At 45.9% G+C, this 21991-nt stretch overlaps 1 protein-coding gene across 1 annotated transcript in view; it reads left to right on the forward strand.

Moving 5' to 3' along the window:
• The window catches only part of LOC126198614 (uncharacterized), a 295295-nt gene that overhangs the window by 108316 nt on the left and 164988 nt on the right, over positions 1–21991 (forward strand). Inside the window, exon 3 of the mRNA XM_049935066.1 lies at positions 4808–5123. Within this exon, the coding sequence (XP_049791023.1) occupies positions 4808–5123 (316 nt within the window). The remainder of the gene's footprint in view (positions 1–4807; positions 5124–21991) is intronic.

Consider the following 21991-nt stretch of genomic DNA (forward strand, 5'->3'; position numbering starts at 1 on the left):
CACGTTCATAGGAATTGACTACCTGGAAGGAGCGTTCGACAATGTAAAAGATGAAACTTCCTGGCAGATTAAAACTATGTGCCGGACCGAGACTCGAACTCAGGACCTTTGCCTTTCGCAGGCAAGTGCTCTACCAACTGAGCTACCCAAGCACGACTCGAGCCCCGTCATCACAGCTTTACTTCTGCCAGTACCTCGTCTCCTACCTTCCAAACTTTACAGAAGCTCTCCTGCGAACCTTGCAGAACTAGCACTCCTGAAAGAAAGGATATTGCGGAGACATGGCTTAGCCACAGCCCGGGGGATGTTTCCAGAATGAGATTTACACTCTGCAGCGGAGTGTGCGCTGATATGAAACTTCCTGGCAGATTAAAACTGTGTCCCGGACCGAGACTCGAACTCGGGACCTTTGCCTTTCGCGTCTCGAGTCTCGGTCCGGCACACAGTTTTAATCTGCCAGGAAGTTTCATATCAGCGCACACTCCGCTGCAGAGTGAAAATCTCATTCTGGAATGTAAAAGATGTTCGAAAGTCTGAGAGCCATAGGGGTAAGCTATAGGGAGAGACGGGTAATATACAACATGTGAAAGAGCCTAGAAGGAATAATAAGAGTGAACGACCAAGAATGAAGTGCTCGGATAAGAAAGGATTTATGCCAGGAACGTAGTCTTTCGACCCTACAGCTCAATCTGCACATCGAAGAAGCACGTATGGAAATAAAAGAAAGGTTCAGAAACAGAATTAAAATTCAGGTTGAAAGAATATCGATGATATAATTCCCTGATGACATTGCTATCCTGAGTGAAAGTGAAGAATAATTACAGGATCTGCTGAACGGAATGAACAGTCTAATGAGTAGAGAGAATGGATTGAGAAAGGCGAAGGTAATGAGAAGTAGTAGAAATGAGAACAGCGAGAAACTTAACATCAGGTCTGATGGTCACGATATAGATGAAGTTAAGGAATTCTGCTACCTAGGCAACAAAGTAACCAATGACAGATGGAGCAAGGAGGACATCAAAAGCGGACTAGCACTGACAAAAAGGGCATTCCTGGCCAGGAGAAGTCGACTAGTATCAGACACAGGCCTTAGCTTGAGGAAGGAAATTCTGAGAATGTAAGTTTGGAGCACAGCATGGTATGGTAGTGAAACAGAGACCGTGGGAAAGCCGGAACGGAAGAGCATAGAAGCAATTTGGATGTGCCGCTATAGACGAATGTTGAAACTTAGGTGGACTGATAAGGTAAGGTTCTGCACAGAATCGGAGAGGAAAGGAATATGTGGACTGACAAGGAGAAGGGACAGGATGATAGGACATCTGTTAAGACATCAGGAAATGACTTCCATGGCAGTAGAGGGTGCTGTAGAGGGCAAAAACTGTAGAGGAAGACAGACATTGGAATAGATCCAGCGAATAATTGAGGACGGATGTTGCAAATGTTACTCTGAGATGAAGAGGTTGGCACAGGAGAGGAATTCCTGGTGGGCCACATGTAACTAGTCAGAAGACGACTAAAAAAATATTTTACTCGCAAATAGGGTGAGGGAAGGATACTACCTGTCTGCGTCCTTAGGACTTCTAATTACTCGTGTCTTAAGTTCGTGGTCCTGATGTGAAATGTATGTTGGCGGCGGTAAAATCCTTCTGGGGTCAGCTTCAAATGTGAGCTCTCAGTAGTGGTCCTCAGAAAGGTCATCGTCTTCCCTCCAGGGATTCCTGTTTGAAGTATATGGTCAGTCTAATCCGACAGCTGGAAAAAAATTACTCACTATAAAAGTGACTCTCATGACCAGTTTAATTAATTAGCCTTTCAATTTGATATCAGAGACGTACCATTGGATGGGAGAAAATTATGTCCAGTTATATGAAGGATATAGAGTTGCGTGGGCAACTGATATTTCCAGAGCCACAGTCGTCAGAAGGAGTCATTTCCGATACTTCGCTCAGTGTCGAATGTCACCAGAATGGGCTGTAATCGTAGTATTTAATTGTAATTACATTAATAAATATGTGGCTGGTTTCCTATGACGACCCTGCCTGCCATCCGTGTGCGTGGCGGAGGTAGCCGGTGACCAGAACGAATGGACATTTCTGGCTTAAGGCTGTGCGAGTAGTGGGTTCTGGCTGGCCGGCTAGTTGGCACACGCCCGCAGCCGTGGGGACAAATCCTGGCGGAAGCCCTCGCAGCGCCCTCTGGATAGCTGGACAGTGAACTAGCTAGTGTACAGGTAGACAGGAGCGGAAGTGTGTGTTGCGTGAGAAGAGCCAATATTCGAGTGTTTGGGCTGGAAATTTATCCCCCTCATGTAAACTGATTGGTTGATGGCTGGGAGGCTACAGTGATACGCTCTCCAGTCCCTGAGGCAGCTGTGCGAATACCGGAAGATGAGTGAGCAGCAGCTACCAACGTGACCAATGCATCGTGGTGGTCTACGGAAGTTTAAGTGACCTCCGACAACTAACTATGACAACTACTGCTACGGACTGGATCGCGGTTTAAGTGTTCCGCTCATTACTTTAGAATGGAGTCTGTCTTGCAGAGGTATTTGTTGTTGACTATCCATTCACGCACTAAGCCCTCCTCCTCCTTCCGAATGCAGCAGAGAGAATCAACTTAGGAATATTATAGTGCTTTAAAAAACCAAACGCACCGTCAAATTCCCGATTGATCAATTTATTATTTGCGATAGTGGTATTGTGTGCATATACCTGTCCAATCCCTCCACAGATTCTTTAGGATATGGCATAACTGAGCTGAAATTTTAAATTCTCAGCTATCTCCAAAGTAACAGACTTCCTGCCAAACGACCTGTCTGTGTCAGTATCTTCAATCCCAGAATTTTCCACCACATGTACCAGTTATAGTCAGTCAATCTAGTATAGCGAGGGAATGTTTCCAAGACATCCACAGTCTTCTATTTTTTCTGTTGCTTTGTTCAGGACAAAGGAGGGGCAAGTGAGGCACACAACAAATGCAACCTACTTCTGCTTGAATATCTTCGTTCCATCTGCTACAGGGCAAGTATTTTAATCAGAATGGCGATAACATGAGAGCACGAGATAAATTTATAAACAAATAAGCTTGTTCTTGTAGTAATTTATTAATATATTTATCTTGTGCTCTCTATCGCCATTCTGATTAAAGTACTTGCCCTTATATCGACTTTAATACATGTAAAGAACAACAAATTACATCTCTGTACAAAGTAGGCCTATGATATATCTTTCTGTCAAGATCTTTGTTACAAGCAACAATTGTAAAACGCAAGCTGGATGCTGGAAAAGTGTCGCTGTCAAAGTGTAAAGTGATATAGTTTGTGTGAAAATGTTCTGGACATCAAAATGGAGGCAGACAGATGGACACTAACCGAAAAAAGCCGCCTATACTGTCGCAGTAAGTAAAAAGTAAATTTACATCCATATCGACAGATAAGCTATAGTCATGGCGATACATTAAAGTGTGATCCATCTTTCTGCAATAGAGCCAGCACCCAGCATTATGCTACTACCAGTAATGATGTAACTTCCCGAAACCATCTGAAAATGAACCTGAAACGGTTCGAAAACCGGTTCATGGAATGAAACATTATTATTCAAAAAAGTGACTGGTTGCAGTTCCGTATAACGTATTTACATTCAATATACAGTCACGGTTCTTAAATATCCGTAATGGATAAGCATAAAAACTGGATAATTCTGATACATTCACGTGATTCAAACCGTTTTTCGACCACCTTAGGTAACGAAGGAGATGATGTAGCCTTTAAGGGATAGTCATGGCTTCTGATTCGTAGCAGTTTTAGAATATTCCATGTGACTGTGGCATTATCCTATTCAAACTGTTTGACAGCTCTGTACTGAATATTATCGGTACTGAAGCCGCGCGGGGTAGCCGCGTGGTCTAGGGCGCCTTGTCACGGTCCGCGCGGCTCCCCCCGTCGGAGGTTCCTCTCTCGGGCATGGGTGTGTGTGTTGTCCATAGCGTAAGTTACTTTAAGCTAGATTAAGTAGTGTGTAAGCATAGGCAGTTTGGCCCATAAGATCTTACACAAATTATTATTGTCGGTACAGAAAGTGCACATATCTAGTGAAATCTACTGTTACAGAATACAGCCTAACGAACAAGCACCAATTCTTACGTAGACAGACGCGAATTTTATCCTAAACTTCAAACTACTGACACTAAATCATGAAAGGAGTTGTGGAAATGAGAATTTTGTGAATGTTAATGGAGAAGCGTGATTAGAACTTACCACAGCGTGAGGAGGGTCATACCTTTATTTCCCTACTCATGGGAGTTGGTGGTCTATTGTCGAAAAAAAAAAGTTCTGTTTAGCGTAATATCCGAGTTGGCAGGTAGTGAGGCAGGAGTGGTCCCAATAAATCTGGGAGGGCATTTTCAGTACCTGCATTCGCCTGATGACCAAGGGGGAAACTGGACCCATTTTTAATTTATCTCTGGGACTATGATCACATGAGTAGTATTTGGTCGCTGTAATCGCCGCTGCAAAATTTAAACCTGTATTATTCAGTATCGCCTTCGACAGTCAGCTACTTTCCTGACGGTGGCAGTGTGGACATTGTCGTAAGCACGGATTTTCTTCTGTAAAACTTTAATGCTCTTAGTGAGTTAGTGTTGTTTTACATCTTTCTGTTTATCTGATTTTGAGACATTATAAGTGAGCAATAACGATTTATTTTACACTGCCGAAACCACAGCAAGCATCCTGTTCATCTGTACAGGCCTGCATTACGGGTCCCTCCCTCTCACGGATAATGACCACCTTTGTACATAATTTGTGCAGACGACCTGAAGACTCTGGTTCGGGATACAATCCAGCCGAAACTCATCCTAGCGGAGGAGACCGCAGCGTCCAACATCCGCTCCGTTTGTCCGGATTTCGAAGTGGTCGACATCAACGACGTCTGCCGCTGGCTGGAGCGTCGCGACGTGCCGCTGGACAGCGCCGGTAACGTCGACCTGGAGGAAGTGGCGGCCCCAGACCAGCCGGACTGGCTGGAACACGTGGCCTTCATCATGTGCTCCTCGGGGACCACTGGACTGCCCAAGGGCGTCATGATGACCAACCGCAACATCCTCTACCAGCTCATCTCGTCATCGTAAGCGGTTTGCTGATACATTGGCACTTTCGTGGTCATATGCATGTACCTTAACACTAATGAGAACAGTTCCTCACCTTAACTGTTGATGCTTACTGTGTACGTTTTCTGCTATGCTGTCGTTACGTATCATACTGGTACAGAGCGATGTGGCTAGGGCAATGGTTAGCTTAGAGGACTCTCTCCAGCAGCACGAAAGTTCAAATCCCCATCCAGCCATTCAGATACAGATTTTCCATGATTTCCCTAAATCGCTCGAGGTAAGTGCTGGGATGGTTCCTGTGCAAGGGCATGGCCGCTTTCTCCATCCTTTCCTAATCTGAGCTTGTGTTCCATCTGCGACGAATGCACTGTCAATGGGGAGTTAAACTCTTATCTTCCTTCCTTCGAATCAGAGATGAAGAACTTGATGACACTGCGCTGGGGAAGCCATGTGGCGATGGATTAGTAATACTGCCAAATTCCTCTTATTTACGCTACTTAACTAGGGTAGTACAAGTAAAATGAATAGATTACATTTCATCTTCAGTTCCTTCCTCTTGAAAGGAAAAAAGGAAGTAAATGAAGAAGAGATGCTGCAAGAACAATATGACAGATCATTGAAAGACCTAAGTCGAGACAAGGCCCCTGTAGTATGCGACAATCCCTCAGAAACAGCCATCTATGACAAAACTATCCCACCTGCTATGCGAGATGAATGAGACATGCTAAGTACTCTCAAACCCTAACAAGAATATTGCAATTCAAAAAAAGGCAAGTGCTAGCAGGTAAGAATGTTATCGAAAACTCAGTTTAAGAAGTCATGGTTGCGAAACACTAACACGAATTATTTACAGAAGCGTGGAAGTAATGGTATAGGCTGATCTTGGTAAAGACCATCTTAGATTCCATAGGAATGGGGGGACCTGCTAGGCAAAACTGGCCCTATAATTTATCTTAGAAGATAGATTAAAGAAATGCGAATCGATGTTTATAGCATATGTATATTTTTTCAAGACACAAAGGAATGAAAGCCATAAGCTTCCAGAGGTCATTGGTTAAATCAATGGAGAAAGTTGAAAATTTGTGCCAGACTGGAGGATTAAAGAAATGCGAATCGATGTTTACAGCATCTGTATATTTCTTCAAGACACGAAGGAATGAATGCCATAAGCTTCCAGTGGGCATTGATTAAATGAACGGAGAAAGTTGAAAATTTGTGCCGGATTGGGATTCGAACTCAAGTCTCCTGCTTACTAAGCAGATGCGCTGACCACTGCACCATCGTGGCACACTGGTCATCGCAACTGCAGCGGAGCACCCTAGCATGCCTCCTGTAAGAACCAAGTTCTCAACTTATCCACACACTACTGACCACCCTAGCATGCCTCCTGTAAGAACCAAGTTCTCAACTTATCCACACACTACTGACCACCCTAGCATGCCTCCTGTAAGAACCAAGTTCTCAACTTATCCACACACTACTGACCACCCTAGCATGCCTCCTGTAAGAACCAAGTTCTCAACTTATCCACACACTACTGACCACCCTAGCATGCCTCCTGTAAGAACCAAGTTCTCAACTTATCCACACACTACTGACCACCCTAGCATGCCTCCTGTAAGAACCAAGTTCTCAACTTATCCACACACTACTGACCACCCTAGCATGCCTCCTGTAAGAACCAAGTTCTCAACTTATCCACACACTACTGACCACCCTAGCATGCCTCCTGTAAGAACCAAGTTCTCAACTTATCCACACACTACTGACCACCCTAGCATGCCTCCTGTAAGAACCAAGTTCTCAACTTATCCACACGCTACTGTTATAGCGTCCCTTCCTCATTATCCTCATTACTCGCGGCATTTCGCCGATTCCTGTAAGAATTCTAGCGTGGTCTGTATCCTCACTGAAGTAGTCGTTGGTCGTCCTCGCCTTAATTATATTTGTTATGTCTGTGCTTTTGGAATATCCAAAAGAACAGGCACCACATACATGTATATTTCTCTTAAAAAAGATTTCGCAGTGTTGACTGGATTGCACATTTTACACTTTTGAAGGTAGTGGGATAAAATACAGCGAGTGAACGATTATTCACAACTTATACAGAAGCCAGACTGCATTTATGAGTGAAACTGCAGGAAACGGAAGCAACACCCCACTTTTGATATCAAACTGATATGCAAATTAAACAAATTGTGACAGCTGATTGATATATGACCCCTCCCTCTCCCCTTAACCTTTTGTTCTGCTAAGTGGTTTACACCCCCTGAGGGTTGATTTATGACCCTTGGGCACATTCCTTCTCTCCAAGAAGCCCCCCCCCCCCACACCTGTCTCCCTCCACCTCACCCACCCATCTGGAAACCTCCACCCCCTCTCACCCTCACCGGTACAAGCACACTTTCAGGCCTGAGTTATTCGAATAGCACCCCCTCTCCCATTCTATCAACCATATGGCTAATTACATAAATGGATAAATTAATTAACCCCTCTCCTCCCACCTCATTCATCCCTCTCCCACATGGAAATCGATGGGAAAAAGACTCAGTTGACTGGCGATTTGATGGGAAATCGACTGCACTGTGTAGAATATTATTTAAACAATTTCTGGCAGAAAAGACAATGTGTGGAATATTGTTTATTTAAACAGTTTATAGGATACAAGGCAGTGTATGCAATATAGTTTCAGTATTTATTTAAAAAATGTTGCAGGAAATCGATGGCAGTGTACGGAATATTGTTTAAACAATATCTGATAGACAATACAATGTGTGGAACATTGTTTATTTTAACAATTATAGGATAACAATATTATGAAAAGGAAAGCTGCCGCTCTTCATATAGCAGAGTTGCTGAGTTGCAGATAGGGACAACGAAAAGACTCTCACAATTAAAGCTTTTGGCTATTAATGCCTTCATCAACAATAGATGACAGTCACACATACAGTCATCTGCTCTGATACCCTGAGCGCCATCCAGAGCCTCAGTGATCCGTATCCGGTTCACCGTTTCATGCACCGGATCCATCGCTCTATTCCACAGCTGGCGGACGACGGTCCTCCGGTTATCTTTATGTGGGTTCCTGGCCATGCCGGTATACCTGGGAACGAAGCTGCAGATTCCGCGGCCAAGGCTGCGGTCCTCCAGCCTCGGAGAGCTTATTGTTGAGTGCCTTCATCTGATTTTAGCAGGGTCATTTGTCAGCGCATTTTATCGCTGTGGCATGCCGATTGGTCTACACTTACTGCAAACAAGCTTCGGGCCTGGAAAACTCTCCCCACGGCTTGGACGACCTCTTCACGCCCTTCTCGGCGGGAGGAGGTCGTTTTGGCCCGGTTACGAATTGGACACTGCCGGTTCAGCCATCGCCATCTGCTCACGGCTGCGCCGGCGCCGTTCTGCCCATGTGGCCAATTGCTGACGGTACGCCACGTTTTAACGTCCTGTCCGAATTTTAATACACTGCGCGTTGATCTTGGCCCTGCCATGTACACTGGATGCCATTTTAGCGGATGACCCAGGAGCAGCTGCTCGCGTTCTTTGTTTTATCCACTTGACAAACCTGTCTAAGGATTGATTATACTGTTTTTTTTTTTAATCGTTTGCCTGTTAATATGTCTTTTATAGTGTTGTCCCTTTTAGTTGCTGTTTTAACCTTGTGCCTCGCAGTGCATTCCTAACTTAGTCTGGGCGCTAATGACCATTGTAGCTGTGCGCCCTAAAACCACAAAAAAAAAAAAAAAAAAAATACCACACACTCTCACACAAATGCAACTTGTAGACTTGACTGCAGTCTCAGGCAACTGAAAGCTCACTGCGAGCAGCAGCACCAGTGCATGATGGGATTAAAGTGACTGGAATATAATTCATTTACTTAAAGAATTTGTTATGAAACTGTATGTATGGAATATTGTTTATTGAAACATTTTGAGGGTGACAAAGCAGTCTGGAATATTTAAACAGTTGCAGTGCTTTTTTTCTGGTTAGGACATCCGAATGAAGTTGTCTTGCACACCAATATCATAACAATGGATATACACTCCTGGAAATTGAAATAAGAACACCGTGAATTCATTGTCCCAGGAAGGGGAAACTTTATTGACGCATTCCTGGGGTCAGATACATCACATGATCACACTGACAGAACCACAGGCACATAGACACAGGCAACAGAGCATGTACAATGTCGGCACTAGTACAGTGTATATCCACCTTTCGCAGCAATGCAGGCTGCTATTCTCCCATGGAGACGATCGTAGAGATGCTGGATGTAGTCCTGTGGAACGGCTTGCCATGCCATTTCCACCTGGCGCCTCAGTTGGACGAGCGTTCGTGCTGGACGTGCGGACCGCGTGAGACGACGCTTCATCCAGTCCCAAACATGCTCAATGGGGGACAGATCCGGAGATCTTGCTGGCCAGGGTAGTTGACTTACACCTTGTAGAGCACGTTGGGTGGCACGGGATACATGCGGACGTGCATTGTCCTGTTGGAACAGCAAGTTCCCTTGCCGGTCTAGGAATGGTAGAACGATGGGTTCGATGACGGTTTGGATGTACCGTGCACTATTCAGTGTCCCCTCGACGATCACCAGTGGTGTACGGCCAGTGTAGGAGATCGCTCCCCACACCATGATGCCGGGTGTTGGCCCTGTGTGCCTCGGTCGTATGCAGTCCTGATTGTGGCGCTCACCTGCACGGCGCCAAACACGCATACGACCATCATTGGCACCAAGGCAGAAGCGACTCTCATCGCTGAAGACGACACGTCTCCATTCGTCCCTCCATTCACGCCTGTCGCGACACCACTGGAGGCGGGCTGCACGATGTTGGGGCGTGAGCGGAAGACGGCCTAACGGTGCGCGGGACCGTAGCCCAGCTTCATGGAGACGGTTGCGAATGGTCCTCGCCGATACCCCAGGAGCAACAGTGTCCCTAATTTGCTGGGAAGTGGCGGTGCGGTCCCCTACGGCACTGCGTAGGATCCTACGGTCTTGGCGTGCATCCGTGCGTCGCTGCGGTCCGGTCCCAGGTCGACGGGCACGTGCACCTTCCGCCGACCACTGGCGACAACATCGATGTACTGTGGAGACCTCACGCCCCACGTGTTGAGCAATTCGGCGGTACGTCCACCCGGCCTCCCGCATGCCCACTATACGCCCTCGCTCAAAGTCCGTCAACTGCACATACGGTTCACGTCCACGCTGTCGCGGCATGCTACCAGTGTTAAAGACTGCGATGGAGCTCCGTATGCCACGGCAAACTGGCTGACACTGACGGCGGCGGTGCACAAATGCTGCGCAGCTAGCGTCATTCGACGGCCAACACCGTGGTTCCTAGTGTGTCCGCTGTGCCGTGCGTGTGATCATTGCTTGTACAGCCCTCTCGCAGTGTCCGGAGCAAGTATGGTGGGTCTGACACACCGGTGTCAATGTGTTCTTTTTTCCATTTCCAGGAGTGTAGATGGTGATCGCATGCTGTGTATTAACAGACCAAAAATGAGGGTGTACATCGACAACGGTATGGGCTGGTAACAGAATCACCCTCTTCACCGAATTTGGAAAGTGATTCGGATGAAAAAAAAAAAAGACCATTTGGCATTGTTGGTCAGGATGTCCCATTCGGGTTCGGCCACCAAGTGCAATTCTTATTTCATTCGGTGCCACATTGGGCGAATTGCGGCCTTTGAGGAGGATGAAATGATGCTGAGAACGAAAAAATCTCCGATCCGGCCGGGAATCGAACCTGGACCGATTCATGTGAGGCAAGCACGTTACCACCCAACTAAGCAGGCAGTCGGTGATTCGCGTAAGTAACTTGGTGTTAAGCCGATATTTGCAACTCCCTCATGCCAGTACTACATATTTCCTACTACCATGTAGACTGTGTAACAGCGGTTCTGCAATATGTCCGTGGGCGGATGGGAGGATGATGGTCGATTGAGAATGATCATGTACAGTAGATGGTGTGCTATGTGAGTAATGATTTAAAAAATGCAATGCTAGGTTGAAGTTGTAAGAAATGTACAAAATCCTCTGAGCAATACACTGACTTCTCAGATCTATAGTGTTACATTTTTCGGTAGAAAATCTGTCTGCGATTTGGAACGAGTCGTGTTTTTCGAATCTATCGGCTTAGGACCCCACATAGCAAAACTCAAACCTCCAGCGTGGTCTCTCTGCATCTTGTAACTGTTCCTCAGTTCATACCCCGTCCTTCCTGCAGCTTTGTCAATGTTGTCATTCCACATTAAGTCGGAACTAGCTGGAAGTCATATCTACTACCTTCTGCATCCCATGGAGAAAAAAGGTGAGCTGAGTGAATGCAACAGGACCATGTTTTGACCACACGGTGGAAATGGGAACATGTTGTCATAGATCCACCAACCATGTACAATGTGTAAAGTTAGCTCCAATTGAGGCTTTCTCCAGCAACACGAGTAGTGGAAAAGACAGCATGAGCAGTTGCTGTGTGGTTTCTTATTGGGAAAATTAGGAAGACTCCACATCATATGGGAAATGGAAGCAGGAGAAGGATTTTGCTACTGTACTGTGGTGTATTTCCCAACTACATACAGGTACTGTAGTCCAGCAGTAATCTGCATCCCTCAGAGTGCTGTAATGTCTGTCAGCCAAACATTCTCTCTGTCATCGTTATTTTGTACCATCCAACACAGAAAAACTTCAACTACGGAAACTTCACTAACTTCACGAGGAGAGAACTCGATATTACCATATTACTCTCTTTCAATATATTAAAACCAAATACCATCTGCACGCTGACATTGAGCATATGTGGCGATCCAAATAAATATACAGGTATTAATCCCCTGGAGTATGTGGCTGGCGATCGAAGTCACTTGCACAAACGATAGTGAAGTTTCATAGCCCGTACTCTAGGAGGATCATATCCCACAGATCGTCAATAACAAGGACAGGGTCCGTCCGTTGTTGTTTCATAAGAAGTTTGATACATAGTTTTGCTGCTGTGACACATCGAAGCAGTGTATGACTACAGCTGTGTACACATCCACGCATTTTGTTTATCTACCATGAATTTCAGGTCTGTGTCACGTACTATACCGACAGTAACGTGTTTCAATCCATTGGCTCTCACCGAAAGCTGCACATCGCATGGTGTAAACTGTGCTGTTCCCACAATGCACAGGTTTGTTGAAATAAAAGACAGAAGGGGTGTTTCTTATTGAAAGAAATGTGCTGCACATCGCAACAAATGGAAACTGGAAGAGTTTGCGGCATCGCTAACACAGACATTCAGAAAACAGTGGAAATGCGCTACAACTGTAGAATATCTCGTTAAAAGTGAATAAGTGCCTTCGAGTCAGTGCCGCAGTATACCATCAGACCATAAAAATAGTGCATTTGTGCTAGGTAATGACAACTGCACTACATTTACAAGCAATTTCAGAATATGGGGGAGAAGTAATGTCATGATCATATGGGCAGAAGTGACACAAAATCGATGAAACAAGAAAATTGCTAGAAAATACGATTGAATTTAGCAAACGTATGGCAAATTGCGGGGAAACTGAGGGGGAATGAGGAACTAATTGCATGACTTCTGGTTGGCGCAGGAAAATTCTTGTACATCGAAAAGGGTGTGTGACAGCAAGAGGCATACGAGATAAATCTGACATGGAAACACCAGTCATTTTTTTTGTCAACGGCGTTAAGATGGCTGGAGTAGAAAGTTTATCATGAATGCTCACCATGTGTAGAGTAATAAGTCGGATCATAAGCCCAGATGTGGGTCCAGAATTATCGGTAACCACCTTATAGATTGTTATAAAGTGTCCTTAGCTAAAAAGTGTCTTACCAGCTGTGGGACCTCAATGTACTGCTACAGAATGGATCCCATCTTTGACCCTGGACATGACTGTTTCGGCGTTTTAAACCCTAACAAACTGTATTTAGAGCTTGCTTCTCTGCACTGTGCATCAATCACAATCATGCTGTATCAGCCAACAAATACCTTGCAGAAGAGTTGCTGCATGGTTTTTTTAACAACATTCTATTGTATGTCTATTGAGGTAATAGTGATACACACAAGTTGACTGCTGTCTTGGAAGTTTTCATGGAAAATAGAACCATCTACCTCTAAATTGACATGGACCTGCGCTAAAGGGTAATAGAAGATAGATGGAGTGATCGGTTGAATGGGGGACAGCGAGGTATTACTTAATGGTAGAGCACCGAGCGAGGTGGCGCAGTGGTTAGACACTGGACTCACATTCGGGAGGACGACGGTTCAATCCCGCGTCCGGCCATCCTGATTTAGGTTTTCCGTGATTTCCCTAAATCGCTCCAGGCAAATGCCGGGATGGTTCCTTTCAAAGGGCACGGCCGATTTCCTTCCCCGTCCTTCCCTAATCCGATGAGACCGATGACCTCGCTGTCTGGTCTCCTTCCCCAAACCAACCATTCAACCAACTTAATGGTAGACTGATGATGGATTCTAGAGAGAGGAAGATGTTGCTGCAGGTAATTTGTCACGCTCTTAACCATTTTTTCCATTTTTCTATTGAGATGCATCAGTTGCGTGGTATAACTTGCAATCGATTAGTATACAATTGCATTAACTGTGTACGACTTAGAGCGCTACCTACGTGCAGTCGTTAACAGCAAACGTTTCCATACCATAGTCGGCAGAGGACTACCAACACATGTGGGATGAATCACCTCCATCGATGGAAAACCTATTTAAGCACGCTACTCTTGATGAATGAGGATGTATGTGAAGTACTCCATTTCTCTGGCACGTCTTGGACATAAATCGAATTTTCAGTTTTACAACTGCAGTGGTTCTAAGTTAGGCGTTTGTGAGGTACTGAAAACCCTATGTATAGATTTGATTGACAGTTGTCTTGTGTATGGAGTTAGTGCAGCATGGCATGTAATTTGACATGTCAGAAACCACTCCTTTGCCTTTGGCTGTTTTCTTGTAACAGACATTTTCCGTTGTTGAAGTCCATTTTATAGGACTAATGAGAGCATAGCATAATTTGTAAACTACAATCAGATGCGAACAGTGGGCGCTATACTAGTATCACAAAGAATTTATGTTTTTCTTTGATGTGTAATGAAGTCGTTTTATCATCTTAAAGTGTGTCACTGTAGTGAGTGGGATGGAAAACTTGCTGCATCGATATATGCCAGATTTTTGACATATATGTCCTGAAGTAGTGTAGTAAAACATTCCACTCTGCGTGACTAGTATTTCAGAAACCACAATGCTTTCGTATTATAGCATTTTTAAGTGCAGAATCATGTAGCTTTGGCACTGCATGTGTTTTGTTCTGCAATCATTTCTCTCTTGCCGATACTTTCTTTGTACTGGCCCCAGACGCTAGAACAATACTTTAGAACTGACAGCACAGTTGATTTACTTAAAACGCTTCAAATTCCATCTGTCTGGATCTCCATTATGCATAAACCACATATTTCTTTTAACCGTCTGTTATATCATCACATCACTCTCATATTTAGTATGCACCAACAAGGCGTGCTAACCCTCTCGACATGCTCGCATCTGAAGAGATCTTGTGCACTAGGACGGGTGCTGTGAGAGAGATGGGAGTGGCACAGTCTTCCCTGAATGTGAATGCTAATTATGACTCCATCGGGGTTGATTTATGGCCCACTGGTGTTAATCTGTCCTTCAGAGAAGGACAAATACCCCTCTGGGAATTATCCTAACTGACATCCCCCCCATTTATACAAGCGCACTTTTGATATCAAATTAATTGACAACTAAATTGATCAATTAATTACCTCCTCTCCCTCCTGAGAAGTCCTCCAGCCCTCTGCTCCCCCTTCCCCTCTCCCCATCTGATAATTGGCAGGAAAAAGACTTGGTCTGTGCTGAGTTGCTCGAGAGTAAAGACATAGGGTAGTTCATTTTCTTTATTTTGGGAGCTACTCTGTTGGCAGTTGGCAGGAAAATCTCATACCCTCCATTTCGCCATATCTCCCTCCCCACCCCTCCTCACCAATATGAGTGCAGTTTTTGAATTTCACATGCTTATGAAGAGGGTTTCCAATGCTATTACTTTGTCACTGACTCTTAAGCTATTTTTTGTTCCATGACACCACTATTGATGTCAGATTAATTCCCTAATTAATTAAACTGATCGAACAAACTTGGCAGGAACCTACTGAGCCACTTTTGGTATTCTGTTGTTGAAGACGAGTTGCTTCAGGTCAGGTCAAATAGGCCCCCTCCAACTCTCATCATTTTGATTGTCTAATTGATCAGTCGACATCCTTTTGCAGAATGAGATTTTCACTCTGCAGCGGGGTGTGCGCTGATATGAAACTTCCTGGGAAATTAAAACTGTGTGCCCGACCGAGACTCGAACTCGGGACCTTTGCCTATCGCGGGCAAATGCTCTACCATGTGAGCTACCGAAGCACGACTCACGCCCGGTCCTCACAGCTTTACTTCTGCCAGTATCTCGTCTCCTACCTTCCAAACTTTACAGAAGCTCTCCTGCTCGGTCGGGCACACAGTTTTAATCTGCCAGGAAGTTTGACATCCTTTTGGTGTGTGTCAGTTGTCCTTGTTGGATATTGATTACCGTGTGTGGAATATTATTAATTTATACCATTTATAGGATACAGGGTAGGGAATATTTAAACGATTGCGGCGTTTTTTTATTCCGATTGCGTCAGGAATTGCGTCTTGAAGCAGTCACCACATATAATTCCACTGTCACAGATCGCACTAAGTATATACACTCCTGGAAATTGAAATAAGAACACCGTGAATTCATTGTCCAGGAAGGGGAAACTTTATTGACACATTCCTGGGGTCAGATACATCACATGATCACACTGACAGAACCACAGGCACATAGACACAGGCAACAGAGCATGCACAATGTCGGCACTAGTACAGTGTATATCCACCTTTCGCAGCAATGCAGGCTGCTATTCTCCCATGGAGACGATCGTAGAGATGCTGGATGTAGTCCTGTGGAACGGCTTGCCATGCCATTTCCACCTGGCGCCTCAGTTGGACCAGCGTTCGTGCTGGACGTGCAGACCGCGTGAGACGACGCTTCATCCAGTCCCCAACATGCTCAATGGGGGACAGATCCGGAGATCTTACTGGCCAGGGTAGTTGACTTACACCTTCTAGAGCACGTTGGGTGGCACGGGATACATGCGGACGTGCATTGTCCTGTTGGAACAGCAAGTTCCCTTGCCGGTCTAGGAATGGTAGAACGATGGGTTCGATGACGGTTTGGATGTACCGTGCACTATTCAGTGTCCCCTCGACGATCACCAGTGGTGTACGGCCAGTGTAGGAGATCGCTCCCCACACCATGATGCCGGGTGTTGGCCCTGTGTGCCTCGGTCGTATGCAGTCCTGATTGTGGCGCTCACCTGCACGGCGCCAAACACGCATACGACCATCATTGGCACCAAGGCAGAAGCGACTCTCATCGCTGAAGACGACACGTCTCCATTCGTCCCTCCATTCACGCCTGTCGCGACACCACTGGAGGCGGGCTGCACGATGTTGGGGCGTGAGCGGAAGACGGCCTAACGGTGTGCGGGATCGTAGCCCAGCTTCATGGAGACGGTTGCGAATGGTCCTCGCCGATACCCCAGGAGCAACAGTGTCCCTAATTTGCTGGGAAGTGGCGGTGCGGTCCCCTACGGCACTGCGTAGGATCCTACGGTCTTGGCGTGCATCCGCGCGTCGCTGCGGTCCGGTCCCAGGTCGACGGGCACGTGCACCTTCCGCCGACCACTGGCGACAACATCGATGTACTGTGGAGACCTCACGCCCCACGTGTTGAGCAATTCGGCGGTACGTCCACCCGGCCTCCCGCACGCCCACCATACGCCCTCGCTCAAAGTCCGTCAACTGCACATACGGTTCACGTCCACGCTGTCGCGGCATGCTACCAGTGTTAAAGACTGCGATGGAGCTCCGTATGCCACGGCAAACTGGCTGACACTGACGGCGGCGGTGCACAAATGCTGCGCAGCTAGCGCCATTCGACGGCCAACACCGCGGTTCCTGGTGTGTTCGCTGTGCCGTGCGTGTGATAATTGCTTGTACAGCCCTCTCGCAGTGTCCGGAGCAAGTATGGTGGGTCTGACACACCGGTGTCAATGTGTTCTTTTTTCCATTTCCAGGAGTGTAGAGAGCAATTGCCATGCTGCACCACACGGTAGCGTCCGAGGTTGCCGAGAGGCAGCACTACACTCTGGCCGCTGGAAGCCAAAGCTCGCCCGGGACCCGACACCGCACTGTACCGCACCGCGAGGGAGGCAGGTCAACAGTCATTAAGCGCACATCTCCCGGTATTAGCACTGACAATACAGAGACTGTCGAGGACAGTGGACACAAGCTATATTTTCTTGTGACCGTCCGGCAGCCAAGTCACCCGACAGCCGTTGTCCCCTTTGTTCGTGGCAACGTCCTTTGCTAGGGATACTTCTGGTTGCAGCACCTGCACACTTTGCTCCCAAACACACAGCTTCCACACCAGGTCAGTGGAAGTAGGCTCTCTGTGTGCTCACCCGGCTCTGCAGTTATTGACTGAGTTAGTTCACAATGTCACCAGCAGAGGACGCCGGGACAAGCGACCTCACCACTCCTCCTTCCATTCCCCTCCTCCCTCCCACTCATCTCTGGTTACTTCCTGTCGAACAAAGTATCAGGTGGCAGCGACTCTTTGATACTGTCACCTGAGAAATTCCTGTGAAAACACATGCTCACTATATTTCTCTCTCTCTCTCTCTATCTCTCTCTCACTCACTCAGTCACTCACTCACTCAAGTGGCTACTTTCTGCCCGGAAAGTTTCAGTTGTGTACCGCACTAACCCCTTTATCGTCCTGAACAAAGTAGTGGATACCTGATAAATTCCCAGTTGTGGATGTCTTGGAAATATTCCCTCTCTCTAGAATGAAATTTTCACTCTACAGCGGAGTGTGCGCCAGGAAGTTTCATATCAGCGCACACTCCGCTGTAGAGTGAAAATTTCATTCTAGAAACATCCCCCAGGCTGTGGCGAAGCCGTGTCTCCGCAATATCCTTTCTTCCAGAAGTGCTAGTTCTGCAAGGTTCGCAGGAGAGCTTCTGTGAAGTTTGGAAGGTAGGAGACGGGGTACTGGCGGAATTAAAGCTGTGAGGACGGGACGTGAGTCGTGCTTGGGTAGCTCAGTTGGAGCCGGCACGGTAACTCAGCGTGTTCGGTCAGGGGGTTAGCTGCCCTCTGTAATAAAAAAAACTGAGTTAATGGATCAACCACGAACTGAATCGGGTGTCTTCCGACGTCCGCCCCGAGCAGATACAACGAAAAACGAACAAAATGAGATCACAAAAAAAAGTTGGTAGAGCACTTGCCCGCGAAGGGCAAAGGTCCCGAGCTCGAGTCTCGGTCCGGCACATTGTTTTAATCTGCCAGGAAGTTTCATTCCCTCACTCTATTAGACTGACGGACAAATTAGTTATATCGATATCCTTTATGTGTGGGCAGTTTTTCCTTGCATTCTATTGTTGGATACTAGGATTGCTATATTTGACGGGATTCGATCCCACAACTGGTAGGTTTTGCAAACCCTACTAGATTTTTTTTTCGCTTGCATCCTGTTGGTGGATACTGGCACGAGTAGGGCGTTTGGTAGGAAACTCATTACGCTGGAGGTAAGTGAAAGTTTCAAATTTCAGCTCAGTTGCGTGGAATGTTCTTAATATGTGGATGGTCTTGACTGGTATGTGTGCTCACAAACTACTATCGCAAACAATAAATCGATCAATTGGGAATTTCATGTTGCCATTGGGTACTTAAAGCAGTATATAATCTCTGAGTTGGCTCCCACGGCACAGGATAATATCGGGATAGAGCTCGTAAGTCAATCCACCACGTTTTATGTCAGAGATCGAGGGTGGATCCACTAAGTGTTTTGGTCAGGGTAGGGTTCGAAATTGGATCCGCCATGCGCTATGACTGGGAATAAGATTCGGAGTATTATGGTAGGCGTAGGGTTTGAATGTAAGTCTACTGCATTTATGTCATTTATGTCGTGGGCGGTGTCTGAAGATGGATTCATCTGTGGTGACGGAGTAAGGTCTGCACCCCCCCCCCCCCCCCCCGTGAAACTGATACAAGCAGCACACACACACACACACACACATACAGAACGATAGCCGAGTTACTGTAGGTATTGATAACTGTACAACATTAACGAACTATTGGCGAGAAGTGACGTCATGATCACATGAGCAGAAGCGACATAAAATCTGTAAAATTACAAAAATCGAATATGTATAAATTGAGGGTAAAGAAACGCATTGAGAGACAATGATGGAGTACCAACATGCCTGCTTGGGGCAGGGCAATTCTTGTGCATGACAACGAGAACGAGTATGTGATACCAAGAACAATACAAGAAGAAGTTGACATGGAAGCACCAGGAACCAGGGAAACCGTCATTTTCCGTGGACGGCGATAAGACGTCTGGAATAGATTGTTTAACGTGGATGACCACCAAATGTAGAGTAATAAATTTATATATGTCGGATCACGAGCGCAGGTATGACCCCAAAAGTTATCGGCAACCACCATACACATGGTGCGTCGCTGAAACCCAGACAAATGAAACTTTTTTTAAAGCAAACTTATTAAAACAAAATAGTACAAATGAAATTGAAAATCCTTTTACATGTAAGTAGTGGTTCTTTCAAGAGTAATATTACTCTATTTAACCCCCTTCAACCTCAGTGGCCCCCTCCAGTCTCGTTCTGAAGTGATCGCACGCACTCTTTAAGACAGCACTGTCCTATTCACGAATGCTGCTTCCATAGTGGTGCATAGAGTTGTGACATTGGGGTACCCCGTCTTATTGGTAACTCCCAACTTTGCAGTCGTGTGGGTACAAATCCGGACTATTCAGAGGCCAGAACTCCTTTGACCAGAATATGTCAAAGTTATCCAAGAGGCAGTTATGGACTAAATGGCTCGAATGAGGTCCTTATCTACCATACGACGCGTTGTTCGCTCACTGACATTCAATACTGATGCCAATTTCCTTAGCAATTGCCCCGGGTCCTCCGAAACCAGTGCCTGAAGCTTTCCGATGACTGCCGCAGTTCGTGACGCTCGTTTCCTGGGATGAGATTTCCTCGTGGTGTTAGCGGACCCTTCCCCAGATTTCTCCGAAGCATTATACTTGGCCACAATATTATAAACAGTTGATCTCGGGTACCCGAAGAATCGAAAAATGTTCAGATGTGTGTGAATTCCTAAGGGACCGAACTGCTGAGGTCATCGGTCCCTAGTCTTACACACTACTTAAACTAACTTATGCTAAGAAGAACACACACTCTCATACCCGAGGGAGGACTCGAACCTCCGGCGGGAGGGGCCGCGCAATCCGTTACATGGCGCCTCAAACCGCACGGCTACTCCGGGCGGCCGGAAGAAGCGAAGCATTTCAGTGGGCGAACGCCCAGCGGGAAGACTTTCGATAATCGCTGCTCTTAGGTTGTACTCCGCACTTGTCCGCAACATCTCGGCCATTTTGAGGTTTGACTGTTTACTAGATGCCTATGACTTCCAAGATCGCCAATCGCAACCTCCGGCGGAATTATGATATGGCGGCAAATTTAAATTGAAATGTGTCCGGATTTAAGCGACGCATCCTATAGATTTTTATAAAGTGTCCTTAGCTAAAGATATATACCATCTTGAGGACTGCAATATATTACTACAGAATGTATTGCGTGTTTGATCCTGTGCAAGATTGTTTACTTCTTTTAAACTCTGACAAATAGTATTTTACATTGTGCTTTACTGTTATCTCTACCAATCACAATCATGCAATATCAGCTAACGAATACCAAACAACTATCTTTCTCTAAATATAAATGGATCAGCGTTAAAGGTTTCTAGAAAGCAGATAGAATAATCGTTTGAGAGGGGTTGTAACGAGGTGTAATTTAATGGTAGACTGGTGATGCATTCTAGGGAGAGGGAGATGTTGCTGCAGATCACGTATCACACATATAACCATTATTTTCCTTTGTTTTCTTGAGGTGTATCAGTTGTGTGTTGTAACCTGCGTTCGACTCGTATACGATTGCGTGTTCTGTGTGTGTCTTAGAGCGCTGTCTACCTGCTATCGTTAACAGCAAACCTCTCCGTACCGTAGTCAGCAGAGGACTTCCAACGAATGTGTTACGAATCATGTCTATCAAACCTACGGGAAACCTATTTCGGCACCCTCCTCTAGACGGACAAAGATGTATGCGAGGAACTCGATTCCCCTGGCACATCTTGGACATAGATCGAGTCTTCAGTTTCTTTGCTGCAGTAATTCTATGTTAGTGACAAGGGATCGTGAAGTAATGCAATCCCTGTGTATACATCTGCTTGACAGATGACGTGTGTGGAAGAAACTGTGTTCTGTTCATGGAGTTACAGTAGCATGGCGTGTAATTTTACATGACAAACACCGCTGCGATACATTCGTCTATTTCCTCGTAAGCTGTCACTGTTTCATGCATTTCCAGTTGCTGGCGATCATTTTATAGGAAAGATGCAAGCACAATTTCTGAACCGTAAGCGGATGGGCGCTACATTCCTCCGGAAAGCTCTATGGTACTTGGATCACAAAGGATTTATGTTTCTTCTTTTTCTTTTGGTGTAAGAGGTAGTACTTTTATCGTCTTAAAGTTTCTCACCATAGTGAGTGGGATAGAAAACTTGCAGCGTGAATGTATTTCGTGTGTTGGAAATATATTTCCTGCACTGGAATATTAACAGCACTTCAATTCACGCGACTCGTATACTGGAAACCACACTGCTTTTACATTATAACTTACTTAAATGCAGAACCGTGT

This window comes from Schistocerca nitens, chromosome 8 (genome assembly GCF_023898315.1).
Source record: "Schistocerca nitens isolate TAMUIC-IGC-003100 chromosome 8, iqSchNite1.1, whole genome shotgun sequence".
Lineage (NCBI taxonomy): Eukaryota > Metazoa > Arthropoda > Insecta > Orthoptera > Acrididae > Schistocerca > Schistocerca nitens.